The sequence below is a fragment of the Pelodiscus sinensis genome, chromosome 8 (genome assembly GCF_052426305.1).
Source record: "Pelodiscus sinensis isolate ZL-2025 chromosome 8, ASM5242630v1, whole genome shotgun sequence".
Lineage (NCBI taxonomy): Eukaryota > Metazoa > Chordata > Testudines > Trionychidae > Pelodiscus > Pelodiscus sinensis.
The window spans coordinates 16,748,504-16,772,308 of NC_143059.1; the positions used below are offsets into that span (position 1 = coordinate 16,748,504).

General features: G+C 43.4%; 1 protein-coding gene across 4 annotated transcripts in view; it reads right to left on the minus strand.

Annotated features, from left to right (window-relative positions):
* The window catches only part of PARG (poly(ADP-ribose) glycohydrolase), a 140,095-nt gene that overhangs the window by 75,186 nt on the left and 41,104 nt on the right, over positions 1 to 23,805 (minus strand). For all 4 annotated transcript variants that reach the window (XM_025189658.3, XM_014578622.4, XM_006112396.5 and 1 more), the window contains exon 8: positions 912 to 1,004. In XM_025189658.3, the coding sequence (XP_025045443.3) occupies positions 912 to 1,004 (93 nt within the window). The remainder of the gene's footprint in view (positions 1 to 911; positions 1,005 to 23,805) is intronic.

A 23,805-nucleotide genomic window follows, 5' to 3' on the forward strand; every position in this document is an offset into this window, starting at 1 on the left:
CAACTACTCAAGAGAGAGATCTTGGAGTCATTGTGGATAGTTCTCTGAAAACATCCCTTCCGTGTGCGGCAGCAGTCAAAAAAGCTAACAAGGTTAAGAACCACTAAAAAAGGGACAGAGAATATCTAATTGCCTCTATATAAAACCATGGTACACCCACATCTTGAATACTGCGCATAGATGTCGTCACCTCATTTCAAAAAAGATATATTGGCATTGAAAAAGGTTCAGAGAAGGGCAACAAAAATGATTAGGGGTTTGGAATGGGACCCTATGAAGAGAGATTTAAAAAACTTGGGACTTTTCAGCTTAGAAAACAGGAGACTAAGGGGGGAGGGGGAGCTATGATAGAGGTCTATAAAATTATGACTGGTATGGAAAAAGTGAAGAAAAGTTATTTACTTGATCCCATAATCTCCAGGAGATAACCAAATGAAATTAATAGGTAGCAGTTTTAAAATAAACAAAAAGAAGTTTTTCTTCATGCAGTGCAGTGAACTCCTTGCCAGAAGATGTTGTGAAGACCAGGACTTTAACAGGGTTCAAAAAAGAGCTACATAAATTCATGGAGGTTAGGTCCATCAATGACTATTAGCCAGAATGGGTAGGAATGGTGTCCCTAGCCTCTGCTTGTCTAGAAATGGATGACAGGAGAAGGATCACATGATGATTACTTGTGTTCCCTCCCTCTGGGGTATCTGACATTGGTCACTGTTGGCAGACAAGATACGGGGCTAGATGGACCTTTGGTCTGACTCAGTATGGCCATTTTTATGTTCAGTTCTACAGGCCTCAGCTAAATGTAACAGAACCCCCATAGCTTTCAATAAGATACATAACATGACCATAGCATTTTGACCCCAGCCCTTAGTTAATCTGCCCAGAGGATGAAGCTGTCTGCGTTTACTTACCTGGGTGCAGATACTAGGGAGACAAAGTGCTAGCTTTACCATATCGGGCAAGATGGACTGGAACAAATGCTGAGACTCTGCATCTTCAAGCACCTAAAAAAAGAAAGATTTCTTTTACACCAAAAATGTGATTGATATTGACAAGATAAAGATTGCACAGGTCCAATTTTCACACTGAAAAATGGTAAATATTAGGCAAGTTCATCTTAAAACAATTTTGTTTAATAATCACTGCATTTCTACAGCATCTTTCATCAACAATTTTCAGTTAACTTTACAAACTAATTATCTCTCTCAATCTATAAGGTACAGAATAGGTAACCATTATCCATACATGTCACTTAATTGTGTGATGAGCAGACAAGTGAACTGACTTGTCCAAGACAAAATTAGAAGTCTTATCATAACAAAGCAAGGGGCAGGTTTGTTTGTGCCAGGACAATGGGATGTGCCTGAAATTCAATTGTTTCTCATAAAATAAAAAGGGAGGAGTCTTCTGGAAGCGACAGTTATACTGTAAAATGAACACAGGGAGGGGAGCAAGAGGCCAGAGACAGGGACTGGAACAGCTATAACCCCACTGGATAGGCAGGGGACAGGGTAGAGAAAGGTAAAGTTACCTCCAATCCATTACAGAGAATTTGCTGGTGTGTGTCTGTCTCCCAGCTGGGGGGATGGATATGCACCCAACCTCCTGGCTATGCCCACTGCAGCAGCCATGAACAGGCGTTTCTCATCTGGCCCCAAGCTGCTGTGGTGAGAAATGGCTTAGGTAGCCCTCTCCCCCTGGGGCAACCTGCATTCTGAATCCTTCATCCCCATACCCAGCCAAGAACAATAGTAGAGAGAGGACTTAATATAAAAAATACTGGTAAGTGTGATTTACTTTAATCATACATAAGGATTCAGAGATTAAATAACGAAAAGCTAAAAAGAAAATATTATTTCTTTTTAGTCATCCATTTGGTGAATTTTCTACTTCTAGTGTCCATTATACGATTTCACTTCTTTTTTAAATTTTGCTGATTTCTTGAAAAAAGAAGATCTTCTAGCTTCTACTGGTCCACCATATACAGCTTTGGGTCCCTTCCTCCCGTTAAAACTCCTGCCTTCAATTTTCTCCAAATTATTTCTATAGCAACTCTTATTTTAGACTGTCTCCTTCATTTACAGGAGAGAGGAAGGAATTAATGAGTGCTTGGGAAGTTAAAGAAATGTATGCAACAATTTGAATGTGTGAAAGAAAGGAGGCTAATACAACCTTAGTACATACTCAAACAATAATCTAGAGCCATGCTATGTAAGTGAAAGCCTGTGTTATCATTTGGGTGTAAATTCATAAAATGTTAAAAAAAAAAAGGCTGAAAAATTAGAAATTGGACATAAAAGACAATGAATTCCTGTAATGATTGAGCCTGATGTTTTACACAGAAAGGAGCTTTCAACAATCTTTGTAGCTTTTTCCTTTGCGTTGCACTGACTCAGACATTCTAGGCTTCACAGCGAGGCACAGAATTACTATCCTGGAATCTTGTAACATATTCATGAAAAAGAGATTATGAATGTAAAGTTTTAAATTTCCAATTAATACCTTAAATTAAAGCTCTTACTTTGCAAAGAAAGTAGTAAGTCTGAGAAATCTGAAGGAAATTCAGCTGCAGTGGAGTAAATGAGTCCAAGCTATGTATCATCATCTATTATAGAATACAATATACTTTCAGAAATGGGACGTGTAATAAAGCACTTATTTCACTGCAGCATCTGGCTAGTATTCTTCAATTTTAGCAGGAAACTTCAAAGATGTTGGCTTGTTCTTCCACAGCATAAGTAATGAGAGAAACAAAAAAGGGTTGCAAGCCTGGAATTTCAGACTTCAAACCATAGAATAAAATGAATATATATATAAATTAAACCTATTCAAAAGACGACATTTAACCTTAAATGTCTACCAAGCTGTCAAATTCTGAAATTCTCTCTCCTTTGGGTAACACTTACTATCTTTTAAAACTGACACATGAATAGTGGCCGCCATGCTTTGCTGACTGCCACAAACTATAGAGTATCACTTATCTGGTGACACACTAAGGTACTGAACTTTGTCACAGCTGTCAACACTTCAACCTTTTGTTTATGCTCCTTTGCAAAAATGTAATGATAGTATGACACACATCCTTCCTGAAACAAAACCAAGGCCAGCAACTTCACAAGTCTGAGGGCAAATGCATAATTAACTGAATACAAGTGCACATTTTAAATTCTGAAGTTCTGTTTTCCTCTCTGTTTCTTTTCCCTCCCATGTCCCTAACAGTATCTTCTTCTGTCTCTTACCTACCTATAAGTTTGCTTAAGAATCCTCGTCTTACAAATCATGCCCAAATCATGGGACTACTTGTGTATAAAGGTTAGTACATGGATAAAGTATGAACAGAATCACAGCCCAAAGACCTGATTGTGCAGCACCTACACAGGTGAATAATCCCACTGATTATTTTAACAGAACTCACTTAACTAAGGACTACATGACTGGGTGCTAAATCCACAAGTATAGTAAGGAACTCCCATATTTTCCTACAGAGATTATCATTGATTTAAACCAGGGTGGGGCACTGGGGTCCACGTCATGAGTTTTGGTACATTGTCACAGGCTGTCTCCAGCACCCCAGAAGAGGTGGGGTCAGGTGGAAGGGCGGAGTTGGGGGCTACAGAGAGAAAGAGAAGAGAGAGTGTGTGAATGTGAGAGACACTGTGCGCATGCGAAGGAGACAGACTGACACAGATTGAGTGTGTGTGGCACAGAGACAAGTGAGAGTGTGTGTGAGAGAGACAGAGACAGAGACAGACACAAACTGGGGATGTGTGACAGTGACACAAAGAGTATGTGCTGGCTGCTGCTGGGTAAGTTTGAGAGAAGCCATAAGCTGTCCTGCTCTGTTGTCTTCCCCCTTTCCCCACTCGGCAGACATGGAATATGGGGAAAGAGAGAGAAGGAGAGTGCAAGCACATGAGCACTGAAATCTTAGGAATGGGGCACTGCCTCTTAAGACAGGCACTCCTCTGAGTCACTTAAGCATCCATTCTTCAGATTGGAGCAGCTCCGCTGTGTCTCCCTCTCTCCTGGCCCCTCCTCTACAGAGACAGGGAACATACTAACTTCAGCACTCTCCTCTCCCCTCCTCAGCTAGCAGGAGAATACTGGGAGTAGCTCAGCTGCAGAAGGGAACTAGGTGGGGGAGGGATAGCTGAACACACCCTACCAACCTTACCTAGGCATGCTCTGCTTATCAGCTGGGCAGCACAGCTCCACTGGTGATTAATAAGCCCTGCCCAGTCAGCTCTGTGGATGGATCCCTGAGCTTCTGAATGGGCAGGGGATGGGTGAGCCAGATCTGGCCCATGGGCCTAATTGTACCCACCACTGTTTTAAGCCCTCTCCTTTTTAAATGGCAGAGTTCCCTAAATAGTTTGTATCATGGATTCACAATGCTTTTCACCTAGCAAAGGTGTAAAAGAAGGTACTTCCATTTTTAACCCAGCCCACAATCGATCTTCTCAATAACACTTCTCAACTTAATTAAGTAAAAAGTTTTCAGACAAACAAAAATATGCTAACACTAGAAGATTTACCTGGAATTCCTCAGGTCCTTAACTCAATTAACTATTGCTTTTCTCCATGTAAATAATTTCTCTGGGGTGAGCCTGGGAATAAGGGGTTCAGTATGCAGACCGCACCAAGGAGAGAGGACAACCCCAGCAGCTTGAGGTCAGGGAAGAAACGCCCCAAGCCAGGGAGAGAGGGGGTACATTTACCTGGCTGGGAGACAGACACAGACAGACTGACAGACACAAACTCAAATATATAATAGAGAGTTGTCCCTTTCTCCAACACTGCTGCCCCCCAATAGGATTACAGATGTCCTGGTCCCCATCTCTGACCCTTTGCTGCTCTTCTATTGTCATTTTACAGTATAACTGTCACTCCTACCAGACCCCTCCCTTTCTATTTTATGTGATACAACTGAATTCCACACATACATCCCTTACCCTGGCACAACTAAATGCTGACCTTGCCTTAGTTATAATAAGAGGAAGCTGCATACCAAATGTGGTGGTCTAGGTCTTACCGTTTAGGAGGAGTTCTTGAGGAGAGACAGATAGACATTTGGACAGACATATGGACAAATAGATTCTTTCAAATAATAGTAGATGATAGTTGCAGGATGCAGACCAAGAGCATGCTCTTTTATGGCATACCAAGGCATTGCAATCGCCAATGCTTTAAAAAAAAAAAAAAAAAAGTGGCAGTACTCCAGGGGAAATACTGTTGAGGAAAAAAAAAAGGCCTAGGTGGGATGGGCATTGGCCTTTTAAAGAGACGCAGCCCCTTTAAGACATGCAGCCCTGTCGGATATTTGCGAACAGAAGTGCCGGTACGTTCCATTCTTTCCAGGTAAGCTCTGACTGGAGTTACTGGGCTGTACTGTCACAAAAAAGCACTGCCAACCACTGTGACTCAGTTTCCCTCCTACTTTTACCAATAATTATCTTGGTCATCAGCACAGTTCCCCTGCTGAGGTGCTTTAATCCTCTAAGTTACAGGTCCTCTGACCCACTGACAGTGGCAATGAGAAAAAGTTACATATAGCAATATTATTCCATCAGATTCAAATAATGAAAATCTATTCTTGAGTGCAAATACCCAAACTTTAGAACATTAAGCATACTCATTTATGGATACATTTACATTATTTCTCTTTTTTTAATTCAAGGTGCAGAAGTATTAAAACTGTTGCCAATATTTTTGTTGACAAAGGAAAATAAAATACATTAGCAATAAAAACATTAGCAATAAAAACCTGGATTTGAAACTAAGTTCTCGCTCTCATATATATATATATATATATATATATATATATATATATAGTTTTTTCCTGCCAGGTGACAGAATGATGTCATCACTCTCTCACACTCGTTGCCCATGAAAGTAGCCAGAAAGGGGGGGGGGGGGGCGGAGCGTGTGTGGCAAGTGTAGTGAGTATGGGGAGCAGCCCACTAGTCTAACTGAACAAAATCAAGAGTATATTTTACCTATCACCAAAATTTTGAAGGAATATTTAAAAAAAAAAAATCTTTAAAATCTTCTTAAGGAGGTTTTATTTCTCAAAAATCAAGCTTTAGGGACTATTGTTCACAAAATAACAGAAGCTATTTGCCAAAATCTCTTGGTAATTTCATCAAGGTTTGCACCCGAGTGGCTGGCTGACTATGACTTAGTGATGCAAATAGTTGAATGAGTTGTAGTAGAGGTAAAAGCTCCTGGCCAAGGATACTTGACTTGCGATTTAGGAAAATGAACATTTATACTGCAGCAAAAGAACTCTGACTAAACACTACCATAAGTAATGGCCACTTGTCAATATAAACTGGTCCTCCAAATATAAGGAACAAATGTGCCTGACAGCCCAAATGAGAAGAGGCTGAGGTAACACATGGTGGTAGTCATGGTAGGGAGTTTAAATCTGACAGCCCATCAAATCAAACAAACTAAACATACGAAACATATGCATTTAGACAGCTCTATCCATCACATAAAAAGATAGACTAATCAAGCCAAAAAGGCAAAAACAGCATGCTTAGACAGCAATGGCATAACATTTTCTACGTGTTTGTTTTCTCTTCCCCTTTTTTACTGTGACAGGATGCTGACTGGCTTAACACTGCAGTAACAAAATGAATGCTTCCTTCTGACCTGATGAAATCTGAGTTTCCCAACTGTAATATATTTTGTCCATTTTACTCTTTACTGCTCCTCACACTACAGTGGGATTGTTCGTAAAAAAACATTTTTTCTGGTTTTAAAACATCTTGTCTCAATCAGCATCAGTCTCCACAATAATAGTTACAGTCACGAATTGCCTTTCCAGCTAAACAGGTTTGCTAACTATTATAAGACTAGATGTAATATAGATGAAGGTAGAAGCCACCCTACATTTAAAAAAAATGTTCATTTTATGTGACACGTTCATTATCATGTTATGTCTACTGCATTAAATGTAAAGGAGTTATGTTTAAATTTATCAGACGATAATATTTCCTCCTAGACAAAAATATCCTGAATATTCCTTAAATAATTATATTACGTGACAAGATCAATACATTATTTCTTCCTGGATTTTACATCTCTTAAAAAAATAAACAGTAGGGGGCTGCACCCTGTGCTCGCTACGGTCACCACCACCCCCTCTCTGGGACAGAGGCTGGCAACCTTTTCAAACCGAAGAGCCAAACTGCATTAAAATGGACAAGTGGTCAACAAACCACAATGTAAGAAAGCCCATTTGCATGACTGAAAATATACAAACTTAATATTATTGATAACTGACAATGATTAATCCTTATCAAAGTTTTTCCTACCAGATGAAAGAATGACATCATGATGTCATCAGCACTGAGAGTGAGAAAGAGAAGCAGCATGGCCACACCCACACTTCGCCTCCCCCCCTCCACTCTGAACGCCTGCTGCAAGCATTCTGGGGGTGGAGTGTTGCTGCCCCCCAGCGCCTCCCTCCCTATATCCCAGGAGCCCGGGAGGAGGGAGCCACACAGCCTGTCCCTTCCCCCTCCCTGGTGCTCTGGGGAGGTGGAAGCCACACAGCCTCCTCCTCCTTGTGTTCCCCACGTGCCTCACCTCCCATCTCTTCCAGTGTGTGGGACAGGCATGGGTGTGTAGGATCTGGGCAAGGGCTGGGATACAGGAGGGGGTGAGGGTACAGAGTCCGGCCAGGGGAGGGAGGCAGGAGCAGACTGGAGTAGGTGTCTGTCCAGGAGGAAGGGTGAAGGAGCAGAGTGGGAGTGAGGGGTCTTGGTGGGGGAGGGGTGCGTGAGGCACGGGGGGTGCAGGTACTGGAAGTTTTCCCTGCTGGCGGACAAGGGCTGCTGCCGTGAAGTAGCCCCTATGCTGGCTCTGGGCAGAGGCTGCTCCAGCAGCAGCCTCTGTCCATGGGGGTCCCAGTTAGGGGCTGCTGGACCCAGTGTGAGCTGGGACTGAGCAATTCCATCTCACTCCAGGTCCAGGAGCTACCACCACTGCTGCTCTGCCTAGTACATTTAAACTACAGAGGCGCAGCGGGAGTAGGTCCCAACCTTGGCACGAGACAGGATTGAGGAAGCCTTCCTTTATCGACTAATCATGTAGTTGATAAAAAAAAATGTATCAACTACACAATTAGTGGATTTAATATCCTTACTTTGCAGTGATGCCTATAAAAACACCCTTGAAAATGCTTAGGTAGCTTGTGTCCTATGAGAGCTGCTTAACATATTAACCAATACTATCTCCCTGTTTTCTTGTGCTTCCCCTGTCTTCTGTCTAAGCTCCTATTTAACTTGCAATATTGCAGAAACTGCAGATTCAGCAATATTAGACTTCCACTGCAATTCTGACAGTGGGAGCCGCTGCTCCCAACCTTAGGAGGTCGACAGTGGAAGTCCCCATTTTCAGATCTAGGTAGATGGCAGTGCTAAATTGTGGCTAATGGACTTTTCCACAAATTGTCCACAACGCAGCTGAATTTTTTTTTTAAATAATCTTCCTGCAATTCAAGTAGGACCCTGCTTAGACTGTGAGCCCTTTGGGGTATGGACCATCTTTTTGTTGTGCATTTGTACCGCATCTAGTAGTTTGGTTTCCACCCAGAACTCTTAGTCATGGACTCTTCCACAATATAAAATAAGCAATTTTCTAATCTCACAAATATTTTACAAGAAAGAAGAATAACCTCATCAATAACCATTCAAGACTTCCCAAGAGGCATATGATAAATACTTTTTAAAAAATAATTCAAAACACACGGGATTCCTAAAAGTTGTTTTCAATATGAGTTTATTTGTAAGAACTAAAAACATCAAATACTTCTCTGGTAAATTTTTATAAACTACATACTAATATAATTTGTTCTTGGTTTGACAGCAAGATTCTCAGGACACCTTCTAAACAATGATTTAATTCAAAGTGCTGCCAGTATCTCATAACATTGTGTTCTTGAGTGGGAGATGATTATGATTCCATTTTGACTGCATTGCGCCAGCACACACCTACACAACTTATCAATGGTTTGTGTTAGGGACTGATATTAGAAAACTGCACACTCATATCTGCATAAGTATATTTCCTTGTAACATGTAAAACAAACTATTCATCATTGTCTTTACCAAAAACATTGAAGAAAGCAGGAGAAGAAAGCCTACGGCCTAGCAGCAAAAAACAGTAAGTATTTAGGCTTTTATTTTTTACTTTTATATTAAGAGTAGTTAATGAATTTTCCACATTAAAGGAAAAAAATAACAAAAAGATGGTCAAACAAATTAACTCTTTCCTCTTTTTTTTTTCAAGTTATCACATGAAACTAATTAAGAAACACATACAGCTGTCAAATCCATCCCATTACTCAGATATTTTTCCACTTAGAAATCATATGAAGGACAAAGTAATCTTTGGAGGGATAAGAAAAATCACAACACAGGATTATGCAAAGAACCACCTTACTTGAGAAAAAGAGAAATGTTTCTGACATTTATCAAAACCACAAACTGACACTTTGAAAAGAAAAAGGATGACAGGTTACAAGAGAAAAGTTAATTCATTTTTGTTTAATTTTTTTGAAGGCTCATATAGGTCTCCTGCCAACTCAACCCTGAAATGATCTCAGGTGTGTCATCCTTGACAGCTGCAGCTTTATTTTTACAGTCTTCCACATTTTTAAATAAAGTGCAAATGGCTTAAGAGAAATAATAATTAAAAGTATATTAAATCTTATTTTTATGACTCATTCTAATGTACTTTTAGGAAACCAGTTCATATTTCACCACAGTACTGGAAAGATAACATCTTCCCCAGGGGTATGAACATAATTGTCATCATCAATCTGGGTTGAGATGTGAGAAGTGACATACTATACTTTTTACATCCCAGTTACTGATCTACGTCAGAAATGATTGAAAATCACTGAGTGGGCATCTCTCTAGCTATGAAGGATTGTTCACATCAGCACTTTCCTTTGTCCAAGTGATGGGGCTTCAAACACTTGTGAGAAGTCCAAAAGTCTATCAGATATCATCAGGTACTCAGCTATTCAGTCTATATTCTCCCCTACCCCCGGTGATCTTAGTTTTATTATTATTCAAAAGTGTAATGACTTCTTTAATATATGACACATGCCTGGATACTAGATTACTGAGAGAGCTCTTCGGTCTTTATAAAATTGCAAAAGTAGAACTCAATTGTTTTATGAACACTAACAGAGCCCTATGAGTGAAGGCCAAGTAATTACAGATACTGAATTGTAGTAATGGAGTCTGAAATCATCAGAAATGAGTTATAGCATGGGCAGCAGCAGCAACGCAAGCTAAGGATGTTACATAGCGTGTAATTGGATAGTCATGTAACTGCCCCAAATGTTAGTGGTTACATGACTATTTGATAGTCCCTGGGAGCAGTGCCAGCAGCCAGTGCACTCTCGGCCCCACTTCCCGGGAGCCCCCTGCCGTCCTGTGCTGCTACCTCTCCATCAGAAGTGGCAGTCAGTCTGCAACAGGAACCATTAAAAAAAACCCAGCTCCCCATGCACATCAGCTCACCTGCTGCTTCTGATACAGAGGTAGCAGCGCAGGGTGGCAGCAGCTGCTGTCTGTGGAGGCCCAAACTCCCCATGAACAGGAGCTACTTAATGGGATGCGAGAGCAGCCCCTGTTCGCAGGGAGCTCGGAGCACCCTTGGACAGGGGTTGTACCATAGATAAGCATCTGGCCATGGTGAGCCTGTGCCTGCCGTGGCCAGAGGCTACTTCAATGGCAGCCTCCCCATGCCCCCCATGCTGCAGTGAGGGGGGAGGGAAGTGGGGGTAGGTGGCACTGTGGAGCCAGTGCTGGGGGGAACCAGCTTTTAAACAAATCCCCTTACGCTGACCACATGTCCCAGATTTTCCAGGACTGTCCTGATTTTAAATACTCTGTCCCCATCAAGTAGTGAAATGTCCCGGAAAGCCTCATCAGACATTTCACTACTTAATGGTGACAACAGCTTGCAGGGAAGAGAAGCCTGAGAAATAGCTCCATTCACTGCCATTTTACTCTGCAACAGTCCTGCAGAGGCTCCACTGGAGCTTTGCCAGCGGGCAGCCATACTGGTTTCCAGTGGCATGCAGTTTCCAGCCACTCCACCACCCACTGCCCCACCACCACATGCTATGAAGCCCTTTCCCTCCCGCCACAGGACTGTTTCTAGCAAGTGGGGCCCCCAGTTTAGCCACGCTGCCTCCTCTTTCTCCAGGTCACTTGTTGGTACAGCAGCCACTGCTGCTGGGGATCCAGGCAGGTGGAAGGCAAAACTCAGCAGAGCCACTCCCAGACTTCTGTGCCTTGGAGCTGACACCTCAGCCCCGGCAAGGGTAAGAATGTTAAATTTAGAGTAATCAACTAATTGAATAGTCTATGCAAATTGCACTGACTATTTGATTAGTCGATAAGAGCACCTCCACCCTGAAATGTACATTTCACCTCCGCTTTTGAAATGTAGCAAGAGCCCCAGTACACTGCTACATTTCAAAAGCAAGGCCTTCACAGGGAGCAGAGGGCCAGTGAGGAGACTCCCGCTTGCTCCCTGGTCCCATGGCACTTCTGCTTTTGAAAGGTAGGAAGATCTCTGCTCTCGCTACATTTCAAAGGCAGAAGCACAGCCAGTTCCCCTGCGCCGCTGCCCTCCCTACAGAGATGGTGCTGGGGGGAAACCGGCTTTTAATCCAGCTCCACCCTTCACCAGCTGCTGCTCCCCCCTTGCTGCCTCTCTCTGATAAAGGCAGTGGGTGAGGGGAACGACTAGTCGAATACAGTAATTCCTCATTTAACACTATAGATGCGTTTCTGAAAATGTTTGTGCTAAGTGAAAACGTGCTATGTGGGGTCAATTTTCCAATTAAAAATAATGGAAAAGGTGAGGGTTGCGTTTCAGGTGATGGTGGCAAAGTCAATTTTTTGTTGGTGCTGGGTTGTCAATGTGAACACAAGATGCATCAATGCGAACATGCGAGAAGTATGGGTAATAAGCAGGAAGAACCGGAAGTGCCAATAAATAAGTACAATTATGACATTGTTGGCATCACAGAAACTTGGTGGGATAATACACAACTGGAATGTTTGTATGGAAGGATACAGCTTACTCAGGAAGGATAGACAGGGAAAAAAGGTAGGAGGTGTTGCCTTATATTTTAAAAATGAACACACTTGGAGTGAGGTGGAGATGGACATAGGAGTCGGAAGTGTTGAGAGTCTCTGGGTTAGGCTAAAAGGGATTAAAAACAAAGATGATGTCATGCTAGGAGTCTACTACAGGCCACCTACCCAGGTGGAAGAAGTGGATGAGGCTTTTTTTAAACAACTAACAATATCATCCAAAGCCCAAGATTTGGTAGTGATGGGAGACTTCAACTATCCAGATATATGTTGGGAAAATAACACAGCGGGGCACAGACTATCCAATAAGTTCTTGGACTGCATTGGAGACAACTTTTTATTTCAGAAGGTTGAAAAAGCTACCAGGGGGGAAAGATGTTCTAGATTTGATCTTAACAAATAAGGAACTGGTTGAGAATTTGAAAGTGGAAGGCAGCTTGGGTGAAAATGATCATGAAATCATAAAGTTCACAATTCTAAGGAAGGGTAGAAGGGAACACAGCAAAACAGAGACAATGGATTTCGGGAAGGCGGATTTTGGTAAACTCAGAGAGCTGATAGGTAAGGTCCCATGGGAATCAAGACTGAGGGGAAAAACAACTGAGGAGAGTTGGCAGTTTTTCAAAGGGACATTGTTAAAGGTCCAAAATCAAGCTACTCCATTGCGTCGGAAAGATAGAAAATATGGCAGAGGACCGCCTTGGCTTAACCACGAGATCTTGCATGATCTAAAAATAAAAAAGGAGTCCTATAAAAAATGGAAACTAGGAAAAATTACAAAGGAGGAATATAGGCAAACAACACAGGAATGCAGAGGCAACATTAGAAAGGCAAAAGCACAAAATGAACTCAAACTAGCAACGGGAATAAAGGGAAACAAGAAGACTTTTCATAAATACATTAGACGCAAGAGGCAGACCAAGGACAGGGTAGGCCCACTGGTCAGTGAGGAGGGAGAAACAGTAAAAGGAAACTTGGAAATGGCAAGATGCTTAATGACTTCTTTGTTTCGGGCTTCACCAAGAAGTCTGAAGGAATAACTAACATAGTGAATGACAGTGGGAAGGGGGGAGGTTTAGAACATAAAATAAAAAAAGAACAAGTTAAAAATCACCTAGGAAAGTAAGATGCTTGCAAGTCACCAGGGCTTGATGAAATGCATCCTAGAATACTCAAGGAGCTGAGAGAGGAGGTATCTGAGCCTCTACCTATCATCTTTGGAAAATCATGGGAGACACGAGAGATTCCAGAAGACTGGAAAAGGGAAAATATAGTGCCCATCTGTAAAAAGGGAAATAAGAACAACCCAGGAAACTACAGACCAGTTAGTTTAACTTCTGTGCCAGGGAAGATAATGGAGCAAGTAATTAAGGAAATCATCTGTAAACACTCGGAAGGTAGTAAGGTGATAGGGAACAGCCAGCATGGGTTTGTAAAGAATAAATCATGTCAACCCAATCTGATAGCTTTCTTTGCTAGGATAACGAGTCTTGTGGATAAGGGAGAAGTGGTGGATGTGGTATACCTAGACTGTAGTAAGGAGTTTGATACGGTCTCGCATGATATTCTTATCAATAAACTAGGCAAATCCAACTTAGATGGGGCTACTATAAGGTGGGTGTATAGCTGGCTGGATAACCGTACTCAGAGAGTAGTTATTAATGGTTCACAATCCTGCTGGAAAGGTATAACAAGTGGGTTCCGCAGGGCTCTGTTTTGGGACCGGCTCTGTTCAATATCTTCATCAACGATTTAGATATTGGCACAGAAAGTACGCTTATTAAGTTTGCAGATGATACCAAGCTGGGAGGGGTTGCCACTGCTCTGGAGGATAGGGTCATAATTCAAAATGATCTGGACAAATTGGAGAAATGGTCTGAGGTAAACAGGATGAAGTTTAATAAAGACAAATATAAAGTGCTCCACTTAGGAAGGAACAATCAGTTTCACACATACAGAATGGGAAGCGACTGTCTAGGAAGGAGTATGGCAGAAAGGGATCATGGGGTTATAGTGGACCACAAGCTGAACATAAGTCGGCAGTGTGATGCCGTTGCAAAAAAAACAAACATGATTCTGGGATGCATTAACAAGTGTGTTGTGACCAAGACACAAAAAGTCATTCTTCCGCTCTACTCTGCGCTGGTTAGGCCTCAGTTGGAGTATTGTGTCCAGTTCTGGGCACCACATTTCAAGAAAGAGGAGGAGAAACTGGAGAGGGTCCAGAGAAGAGCAACAAGAATGATTAAAGGTCTAGAGAACATGACCTATGAAGGAAGGCTGAAAACTGGGTTCGTTTAGTTTAGAAAAAAGAGATGACTGAGGGGGGACATGCTAGCCCTTTTCAGGTATCTAAAAGTAGGTCATAAGGAGGAGTGAGAAAACTCGTTCATCTTGGCCTCTGAGGATAGAACAAGAAGCAATGGGCTTAAACTGCAGCAAGGGAGGTTTAGGTTGGACCTTAGGAAAAAGTTCCTAACTGTCAGGGTAGTCAAACCCTGGAATAAATTGCCCAGGGAGGTTGTGGAATCCCCATCTCTGGAGATATTTAAGAGTAGGTTAGAAAATGTCTATCAGGGATGGTCTAGACAGTATTTGGTCCTGCCACGAGGGAAGGGGACTGGATTTGATGACCTCTCGAGGTCCCTTCTAGTCCTAGTATTCTATGATATCTAGCAATACAAGTCGCCACAGTTTGTTAAACACAAAGATATAGACGTGAGTGAGCGGAGGACCACATGTAGTCATCCACTCATGTGTATTACCACTGTTTTCACCAACGTATACCGCTGGGCAAAGTAGTCTGCCACTTGATTATTTTCGTGTTATTTTGGGGACGGTCGTGTTATTCGAAAAACGTTCCCTAAAAAAATCGTGCTATTGCAAACGTGTTAAGTGGGCACATGTTAAATGAGTAATTACTGTAGACTGATAAGCACATGCTTATCAGATAGTCAACTAGCCGCTTATATCCCTAGGCAGAAGCCACGCGGAGCCCGGCTGGGGCGCTGTGGGGCAGGACACACTCAGGCTTGGCAGGTGCACTCTATGTGCTTCTGCATTCTCTCCCCCCCACTCTGCCTCACCCCACTGGGGGAGCAGCAGCAAATCTGGTCTGGTGGGGAAGGTCAGGCTTTCTGCACCCCCCGTAACACCCTGCAAATAGGAAGCGAGAGCTGGTGCTGCAGCCTTGCGGTTGCGCCAGGATCCCCAATGCGTTGGGGAAGGGAGGGAGCGAGATGAGCCCTCTACCTGTTTCCACCCTGCTGGGGGAATGGCAGTGTGCTGTTCGGAGGCTTTCCTTGCTGCAAGAGGGTACAAAGCCAGGCAAGTGTCCTGCCTCATGCCCAGACCTCTGCACCCCAATCCTCCCCCGCCAAGACCCTGCACCCCCATCTTGCTCCAAGACCCTCCCTTGCTTTTGCACCTCCTGGCCAGAAACCTTGTCTCCAGACTGTTCCTGCACTCTCCCGCTGGCCAGACACTCTACCCCAAATCCCCTCCTGCACTCTCCCTCCTGTTCAGAAACGCTACCCCAAGCCTGCTTCTCCACCCTTCCTCCTACCCAGACCTTGCAACCGCTCTCCCTTCTGTATCCAACCTCCTGCCTCAATCCTGCACCCCATCCCTATCCCACACAGCGCCAGCTTGGTCCCGCACACTGAACCCCTCATTTTTGTCCACACCCCAGAGCCTAAGAGGGTCCATAAAATCCACTAACTCCAGAACCTCAGAAAAGTAAATTTGGCCTATGGGAAGCCCTGACTTTAGCGCGGGGGAGAGGCACCAGCTCCCACCTCACCGTCGGGGAATGCATGTAGTTGACAGAATTAACTGATAAGACCAAGCTTATCGGTTAATCATGTAGTCATCTACACATTGACATCTCTAATGCAAGCCTCCCAGCATTGACCAACCAATGTACCCCAATCATCACTGGAGCAAACCATCTCTAGGAGTCAGCTTTCATGACTACTCAAATCTTTGACACATTTCTGCTGAAACTATCAAAAAAAGCTGCGATAAATCTTCTCTCACTGGCAGGACTACAAGGTTCAATCTATTACCCTTTTGATTACAGAATGTCCCCAACAATATTGGTTACAGACAAGCATGGGCTAGTTTGGTTACAGATATTAAATTCTTCTTCTCACATTCATGGAAGACAGGGGAGATTCCAGAAGACTGGAAAAGGGCAAATATTGTGCCCATCTATAAAAAGGGGAATAAGAACAACCCAGGAAACTACAGACTGGTCAGTTTAACGTCTGTCCCAGGGAAGATAGTGGAGCAGGTAACTAAGGAAATCATATGCAAACACTTGGAAGGTAATAAAGTGATAGGGAAGAGCCAGCATGGGTTTGTGAAGAACAAGTCATGCCAAACTAATCTGATAGCTTTCTTTGATAGGATAACGAGCCTTGTGGATAAGGGAGAAGCAGTGGATGTCATATACCTAGACTTTAGTAAGGCATTTGATACGGTCTCGCATGATATTCTTATTGATAAACTAGGCAAATATAACTTAGATGGGGCCATGATAAGGTGGGTGCATAATTGGCTGGATAACCGTAGTCAGAGAGTTGTTGTTAACCGTGTTAAATCCTGCTGGAAAGGGATAACAAATGGAGTTCCGCAAGGGTCTGTTTTGGGACCCGTACTGTTCAATATCTTCATCAATGATGTAGATATTGGGATAGAGAGTACGCTTATTAAGTTTGCAGATGATACCAAACTGGGTGGGGTTGCAACTTCTTTGGAGGATAGGGACATAATTCAAAATGACCTTAGCAAGTTAGAGAAATGGTCAGAGGTAAACAGGATGAAGTTTAATAAAGAGAAATGCAAAGTGCTCCACTTAGGAAGGAACAATCAGTTCCATACATACAAGATGGGAAGCGACTGTCTAGGAAGGAGCATGGCAGAAAGGGATCTAGGGGTCATAGTGGACCACAAGTTGAATATGAGTCAACAGTGTGATGCTGTTGCAAAAAAAGCAAATATGATTCTAGGTTGTATCAACAGGTGTGTTGTAAGCAAAACTCGTGAAGGCATTCTGCTGCTCTACCTGCACTAGTTAGGCCTCAGCTCGAGTACTGTGTCCAGTTCTGGGCGCCACATTTCAAGAAAGATGTGGAGAAATTGGAAAGGGTACAGAGAAGAGCGACAAGAATGATTAAAGGTTTAGAGAACATGACCTATGAAGCCAGGCTTCATGAACTGGGCTTGTTTAGTTTGGAAAAAAGAAGATTAAGGGGGGACATGATAGCGGTTTTCAAATATCTAAAAGGGTGTCACAAGGAGGAAGGAGAAAATTTGTTCCTCTTGGTTTCTGAGGACAGGACAAGGAGTAATGGGCTTAAAGTGCAGCAAGGGAGGTTTAGATTGGACATTAGGAAAAAATTCCTAACTGTCAGGGTGGTCAAATATTGGAATAAATTGCCAAGGGAGGTGGTGGAACCTCCCTCTCTGGAGATATTTAAGAACAGGTTAGATAGACATCTGTCAGGGATGGTGTAGACGGAGCTTGGTCCTGCCTTGAGGGCGGGGGCTGGACTCGATGACCTCTCAAGGTCCCTTCCAGTCCTATGATTCTATGGTGTACTTGGGGTCAAATGGTTGTTGAAAATTGACAAGAAACCATTAATGGATAGAGTGGACGGATAACAGGACAATTTGGGGAACTTAAATGATAACAGAGATCAATTTCTCATATTTCAAGAATTTCAACAGTGCACTCTACTCAGTCCAGCTGCATGACATGACCTACAGGTAAGCAGCTCCTGAATGACACACTTGATCCTGATGCACTGGAAGGACCATAGACTTCAGAATTCTTGATGTGGCGAGAGCTTCATAGTTTCACTCAACCAACTGTAGCCTGTTACAACTTTCAGGCCCTAAATACCCACCTTAATTTAACTACAGGCAGTCCCCAAGTTACGCGGATCCAACTCTGCCTTGGGCTTCCTGTAGTCAGCCACTGCTGAATCTGGATGCCAGTTCCGACTTACATACAGATTCAACTTAAGAACAAACCTATAGTCCCTATCTTGTACGTAACCCAGGGACTGCCTGTACTTGCATGAGGCCAGGAACAAAGATTTCTGTATTTCCCAAGTGGGAACTGCCTTGCAAAACACTAACACCTCTAGTATAAAGCAGAGAATTATATTTCACTGACACTGGTCATCAAATTGGTTACTGTGGAAATGCCCCACCAAAGCAGTCTCCTGCTGGAGATGTGGATTTCCTGTAGCCACACAATGGCTCTTATGGTTTGCAGCTCTAACACAACAACCATTTTGGCTAGAAATAGGCCAGGACTATGCTACGGAGAAGGTCAAATAAAGACACTCAACTCCAGATATGTTAATTATGTTGCAGGAGTCCAATTACCTTAATTTGAGTTTCTGCACGGACTCCACAGGGGGAGGTCTACAGAAACAAATACTCCCATCTGCTTCCCTTACTCCTCACAAGGAGTAGGAGTACTGGAGCCAACAGGGGCTCCCTCAGATTTCGATTTAGCAGGTCTTTATTAGAACCCCTAAATCGACCTCTGGAAGATAAACTGAGGCAGTGTCAATCTTCTCCATTGTGAAGAGTTGGCCATAGGCAGGAAGATTAATATAACAGAATGTCTTACACATTACTTTCCAGTACCATGTTTTGAAATATATCATGTGACGGCTTGCGTGGGTGCGAACACCTCCCCCCCCGAGGGGGGAAAGCGGAGGGGGGGGAGGGGGGGGGAGTTCAGCGGACCCGCCGTCTAGGGTCCCCCGTAAAGGGGCCCACAGTTTGAGTGCGATCACCCGGCCCTCAGTCCTGACCGGGGATCTGCGGACTCGCGTTCCCGACTCCTCTCTGGCAGCCCCGGGGTACTGGTCTGTCCAGGTGCTCGGGCGAGGGGACGGGGTCGTCCCCGGCGGCCTGTCCGTGGGCAAGGTCCTCGCCGGAGCGACAGGAGGGTAAGGGCCTTGGCCCCTGGGGCTTTGAGGCCCCCTGCTCGCCTTCTACTGTACTTTGCGTTGTTCACCCCCGCTGGAGGGGGGGTGTGATGCGCGCTGGGGTTTCGAGGTGGGGAGGGGGTGTGGGGGACCCGGGCCCGCCCTCTCCACCGAGTCCCAGCCCGGGGCCCTAAGTGGGGGAACAATGGAGGCGTTCCTCCCACGTCAGGTGGGGTCTATCCCCGAAACGCACCTGTCCACGGGCGCCAGAAGGACCCCGCCCCGGGCTTCTTCCACTCCCCGCTACCCTCCGCCTCGTTGGGGGGGGCCCCGTAGTCGCTTACCCCGCCCGAAGCGTCGGTCTCGTCCCGCAGCCATCGTGGGGATTCGGGTTCGCTCCTTCTGCTCCTCCAACGTGGGGGGGAGTTCCCCCTGGCAGCTGGGGCGGTGGCGGCAGCTCCTCCGAGTGCCGCCCCTGCCTGCTCCACCTGGCCGCTTTTCAAGCGGCCTGGGCTAGGGCGTCCTGGTGCTCCCTGACGTCACGGCCGGGGCGTGCCGCTCCGACACCGGACCTGTGCTGCTCAGCTCGAGCGGCGCGCCGTTTGGGCTCCCCGCACCTTGGCTGCGGCTGCTCCTGGCCCCTCCTTCCCCGACGTGGGGCTGGCCGCCCCTCCTCCGGCGGGGTTTCCCCCCGGGTCCGTTCTCCCCCGCTCCCGGGGCTGCCTGCCGGCCCGCCCGGCGGCCTGAAGGGGGTGCCGCCGGCTCCGGCTCTAGTGCGGACCTGCGGGGGTCCGTCACATATCACTTCTTGGAACATCTCCATTTACAGAAAGATTGGTTCTCCAGACCAGTGATTGAAACCAAATCACTACCTCACAGGTCAGTCACATTTGAAAAGATCTGCTCTAATTTTTGAGAGTCTTTGATTAACCTCTACAAAATAGAAAGCAAAAATATAACTTTGCTTCCCATCTTCCCTTTCTTTGCCTCCATTCACCTTCTTTTACTATTTTGTTCTTTTGTCTTTATTCTCTGTTCTCCTCTCATTGGAAGGCTGGGGGGGGGGGGGGAGCGGGAGAGATGGGAATTCTCCATGAAATACAAAAAAAAAATTAAAGGATGTAAGGATGCAGTTTTCCCAAAAAGTCTACCAACAACAGCCTTACCACCAAAACATTGATTTGGTGATTCCACGAAAAAGGCAACCTATATTAACACATTTCATTCACTGTTGATGTTTCTGAATCAGCATTCCAAACTGCCAGCACTACACACCTAACATGACAGAGAGCCCTTCTCTAACAACATCTCCAATAATAAAGGTGCCTATGCCTGATTAGAACCTCAGTAACATTTACTGCAAACTCAAAGCCTTTAGTAAGTAGACTATGCTTGGTGACCAATTCTGTTGATAAGCACACTATAAAAAATAGAATCCAACATACTTTCTAAGATGAGATAGCTGGAGCAAAATGTGGTAAAAAAAAACAAACAAAAAAAACTTGTGTCTCTGGAATAAGCAAACGGGATTTTGAAGTCAGACTGGAAGCATCTACAGCATGGCCATTTTTTCTACTGCCACTTTTCAGAGGAACACTTCACTTCAAAGTTTTTGAAAAATTTTATCTTTGAAAGTTTTTCAGTAACACAATGAAATCAAGTAAGGAGAGGAAAGTTTTGATGAAAGAGCCTGTGGCGCATACATTTTTGAAAAGGAATTGTTGATTGTGGCATAGTTATTATATAATCTAACTAGAAGATTTACCCGGCATTGCACAGGTGGCTCAAACTCAAATTAGTTTTATTTTTCTTCATTTAAATCATTGTTCAGAGTGAGGCTGAGAATGAGGGGGTCAGGATGCAGGCAACCCTGGGGAGAGAGGACAACCCCAACCCTCTCTGACTGCAGCAGCTTGGGGCCAGGTGAGAAATGCCTTTCTATGGCTACTGCTGTCCCAGTCCCTATCTCTGGCCCCTTGCTGCCTCCCTATGGTCAATCTACAGCGTAACTTTCCCTTCTACCAGATCCTTTCCTTTGGATTTTATGATGAACAACTGAATTCCATGCACATCTCATATCCTGACACAACCGAATGCAGACCTTGCTTTAAAGTTACGGTAAGAGAAAGCTGCATACCAAATTTGGTGGTCCTAATTCTTCCTGTTCAGGAGTTCTTGAGCAAACAGACTCACAGATAGATGGACAGACAGATGCACATTCCTAAACTATATAGTAAGATGATTACAGTAAAATCTGCCTAAAGCAATCACTCAAAAATTCAACTGATTAACAGAAGTGGCTTTCAAATGAAGGTGGCATATATAAGTACCTTCAAATAAATTAGATGTTTAACAGGAACAGACTTTTGCGTAGTTTCTCTGAATTTTTTAAATCTAAAATGAACTTTTCTATATGGCTTAATGCATATGTACAAACCTTAAGCACACATCGCATAATTATAACGCCACATCTGTTACAAGAGAATAGCCTAATTTCCTGCTTACCCCACCTAAGGCAAATCTGTTTCTATGCCACGCTCATCACTGTAGTGCCTGCATATGCCATTTTTAAATAAATAATCACTAATGGATAAATATCACCTTTATGCCTATAATTCAGTCCTTATTACTATTGTCTAAAATGTTTAGCCTCTACATTTTACATCTGTACATTTCAGATAAATGCACTTTCAATATTTGAAGTCTCTTTTTCAGATATTCACATAGAGATGTTCATATTTTGTTCAATATGGGGAAAAATTCATTTCTGCTACTCTGAACAGAAAACCTTCCACTGCACATTCATAAGACCATTTCAGTTTAGATTACTCTTTTTTAATCTGACGTAATTCATCTTTTTGAAAACATCTGGACTAAAGTGAAATCTAGCAAGGAGCAATGGCTAAGTTATTTCAGGCCCCTTAGGACATTCTGTTTCTTCCTAAAAAAGCCTCCATTTGTAGTGCTGACCACTCTCAACAATGCTTACAATGTTAGCACTGTCTAGCCAATTATAAAGATAACTTATCAAAAAACCAGTCATCAGTACCGTGAGCCTGTATTTTAGATTTTCTTTTATTCTGGTTTCATTGATTCCAGTAATCATTCATTTAAGCAGTTGGTTCAAACAAATACATCAAGGTCTATTTTACTCTTCCCTACATAAAGGCCAATAGTTATACAGAAAAGTAATGGCATGAACTACCTCTCTCTCTCTATACACACACACAGGCTAACAAACAGACATTTAATTCTTGAAAGATAGAAGTATGGATTATGTATGCATTCTTATAATGAGCATTTTTCAAAGCTAGATGATAGTCCAGAGCATGGGACTACAGTCAGAAGTTCTAGACAAGGACCTTTAGGCTTGTTGTTTAACTTGGGTCTCATTTTTATCATCTATAAAGTGAGGCATTTAACACTTGTATAAGGTTAGATAAATTGGGGGATTATTTAATATTTGAGAGTCATTTTGTACTCCTCCTGTGAAAGCCTACAGAAATATTGTTGTTGCTGAGACAGGGCCTTATTAATTTCATCCATATAAAAGAAACAGCAGCTCATCGATGTTTATGACCAGATCATTTCTCTTACAGAAGAACCAGATAATCTGACCTTTGCTTGTCTGCATACCATCCTCATTTACACACAACATTTGCTCCTTATGTCTCAAAGAGCTGATGGAGTGATGGTATAGTTTAAATATCACTACTTAAGCATCATCACTTTTAAATATGTCACGTCACCTTATACAACAGTATAAATCAAGTATAACTAGTCTTTAACAAATAAATGAACCACGTACATTTTGTAATGCATGATCTTGGATTGTGTGTGGTTTTAGTCACTAAATGAGCTAACCCAGTCTCTGGTTTTCCAGAAAACATGAACTAGCAAAGGTCTACCTCAGCAATAAAATTACGCCATATTTTACATTTGTAAATAACTCTGGAGTGCAAAATGTTGAATAATGGAATCAACACAGTTTTATTCGAGAGATGGGTTCCATCACAATGAACTTAAATTTACATGGCGTCTCCACACAAAACTATTTTCCTACAAGCGTGTTGTAAACAGGTATATTTGCAAACTACTTAAGTATTGTGACAAAGCTCCTCCTCAACCTTGGTGAGTCCCATGCTTTTAGGCAGATTACTTGCCTCAGAGGCTCACAGCAGTTTACTGTTTCATGAGCTAATCTCATCACTGGTCAGCATGGGGAAAACAGGGGAAACCAAACTTCATAGTCTCTGGGGCCACTCCAAGTGGTACAGAGCAGGACAAACCCCTGTATCAAAGTCAGTCTTCTTCCCATGATAAAATAGGGTGGTGGGGGTGGGGGGACCATGAACCCACCCTCAACACCGGGAGTATGTCTAAACTACATCCCTCTGTCGAAAGAGGGATGTAAATTAGGCAAATCAAGTGGGGATTTAAATATCCCACACTTGATTTGCAAAATCGTGTCTCAGTGGTCTTTCGAAAGTGAAACTGACATCTAAACAAGGTTCTTTAAAAAACACACAAAGAAACCACCTCTCTCAAAAGATCCTGTACTCATTCCTGTAAACATTTCCCCACAGCTTTCCGGAGGACCTTCCTTACCGCAGGTTATTCCTTTTGGTACTCACTTGCACTCTCTCTTCCCAGACTCCCCATAACACTCACTCATCAGCTCCTTCCTCACACTGTACTAACAGAAGGGAAGCCTTTTT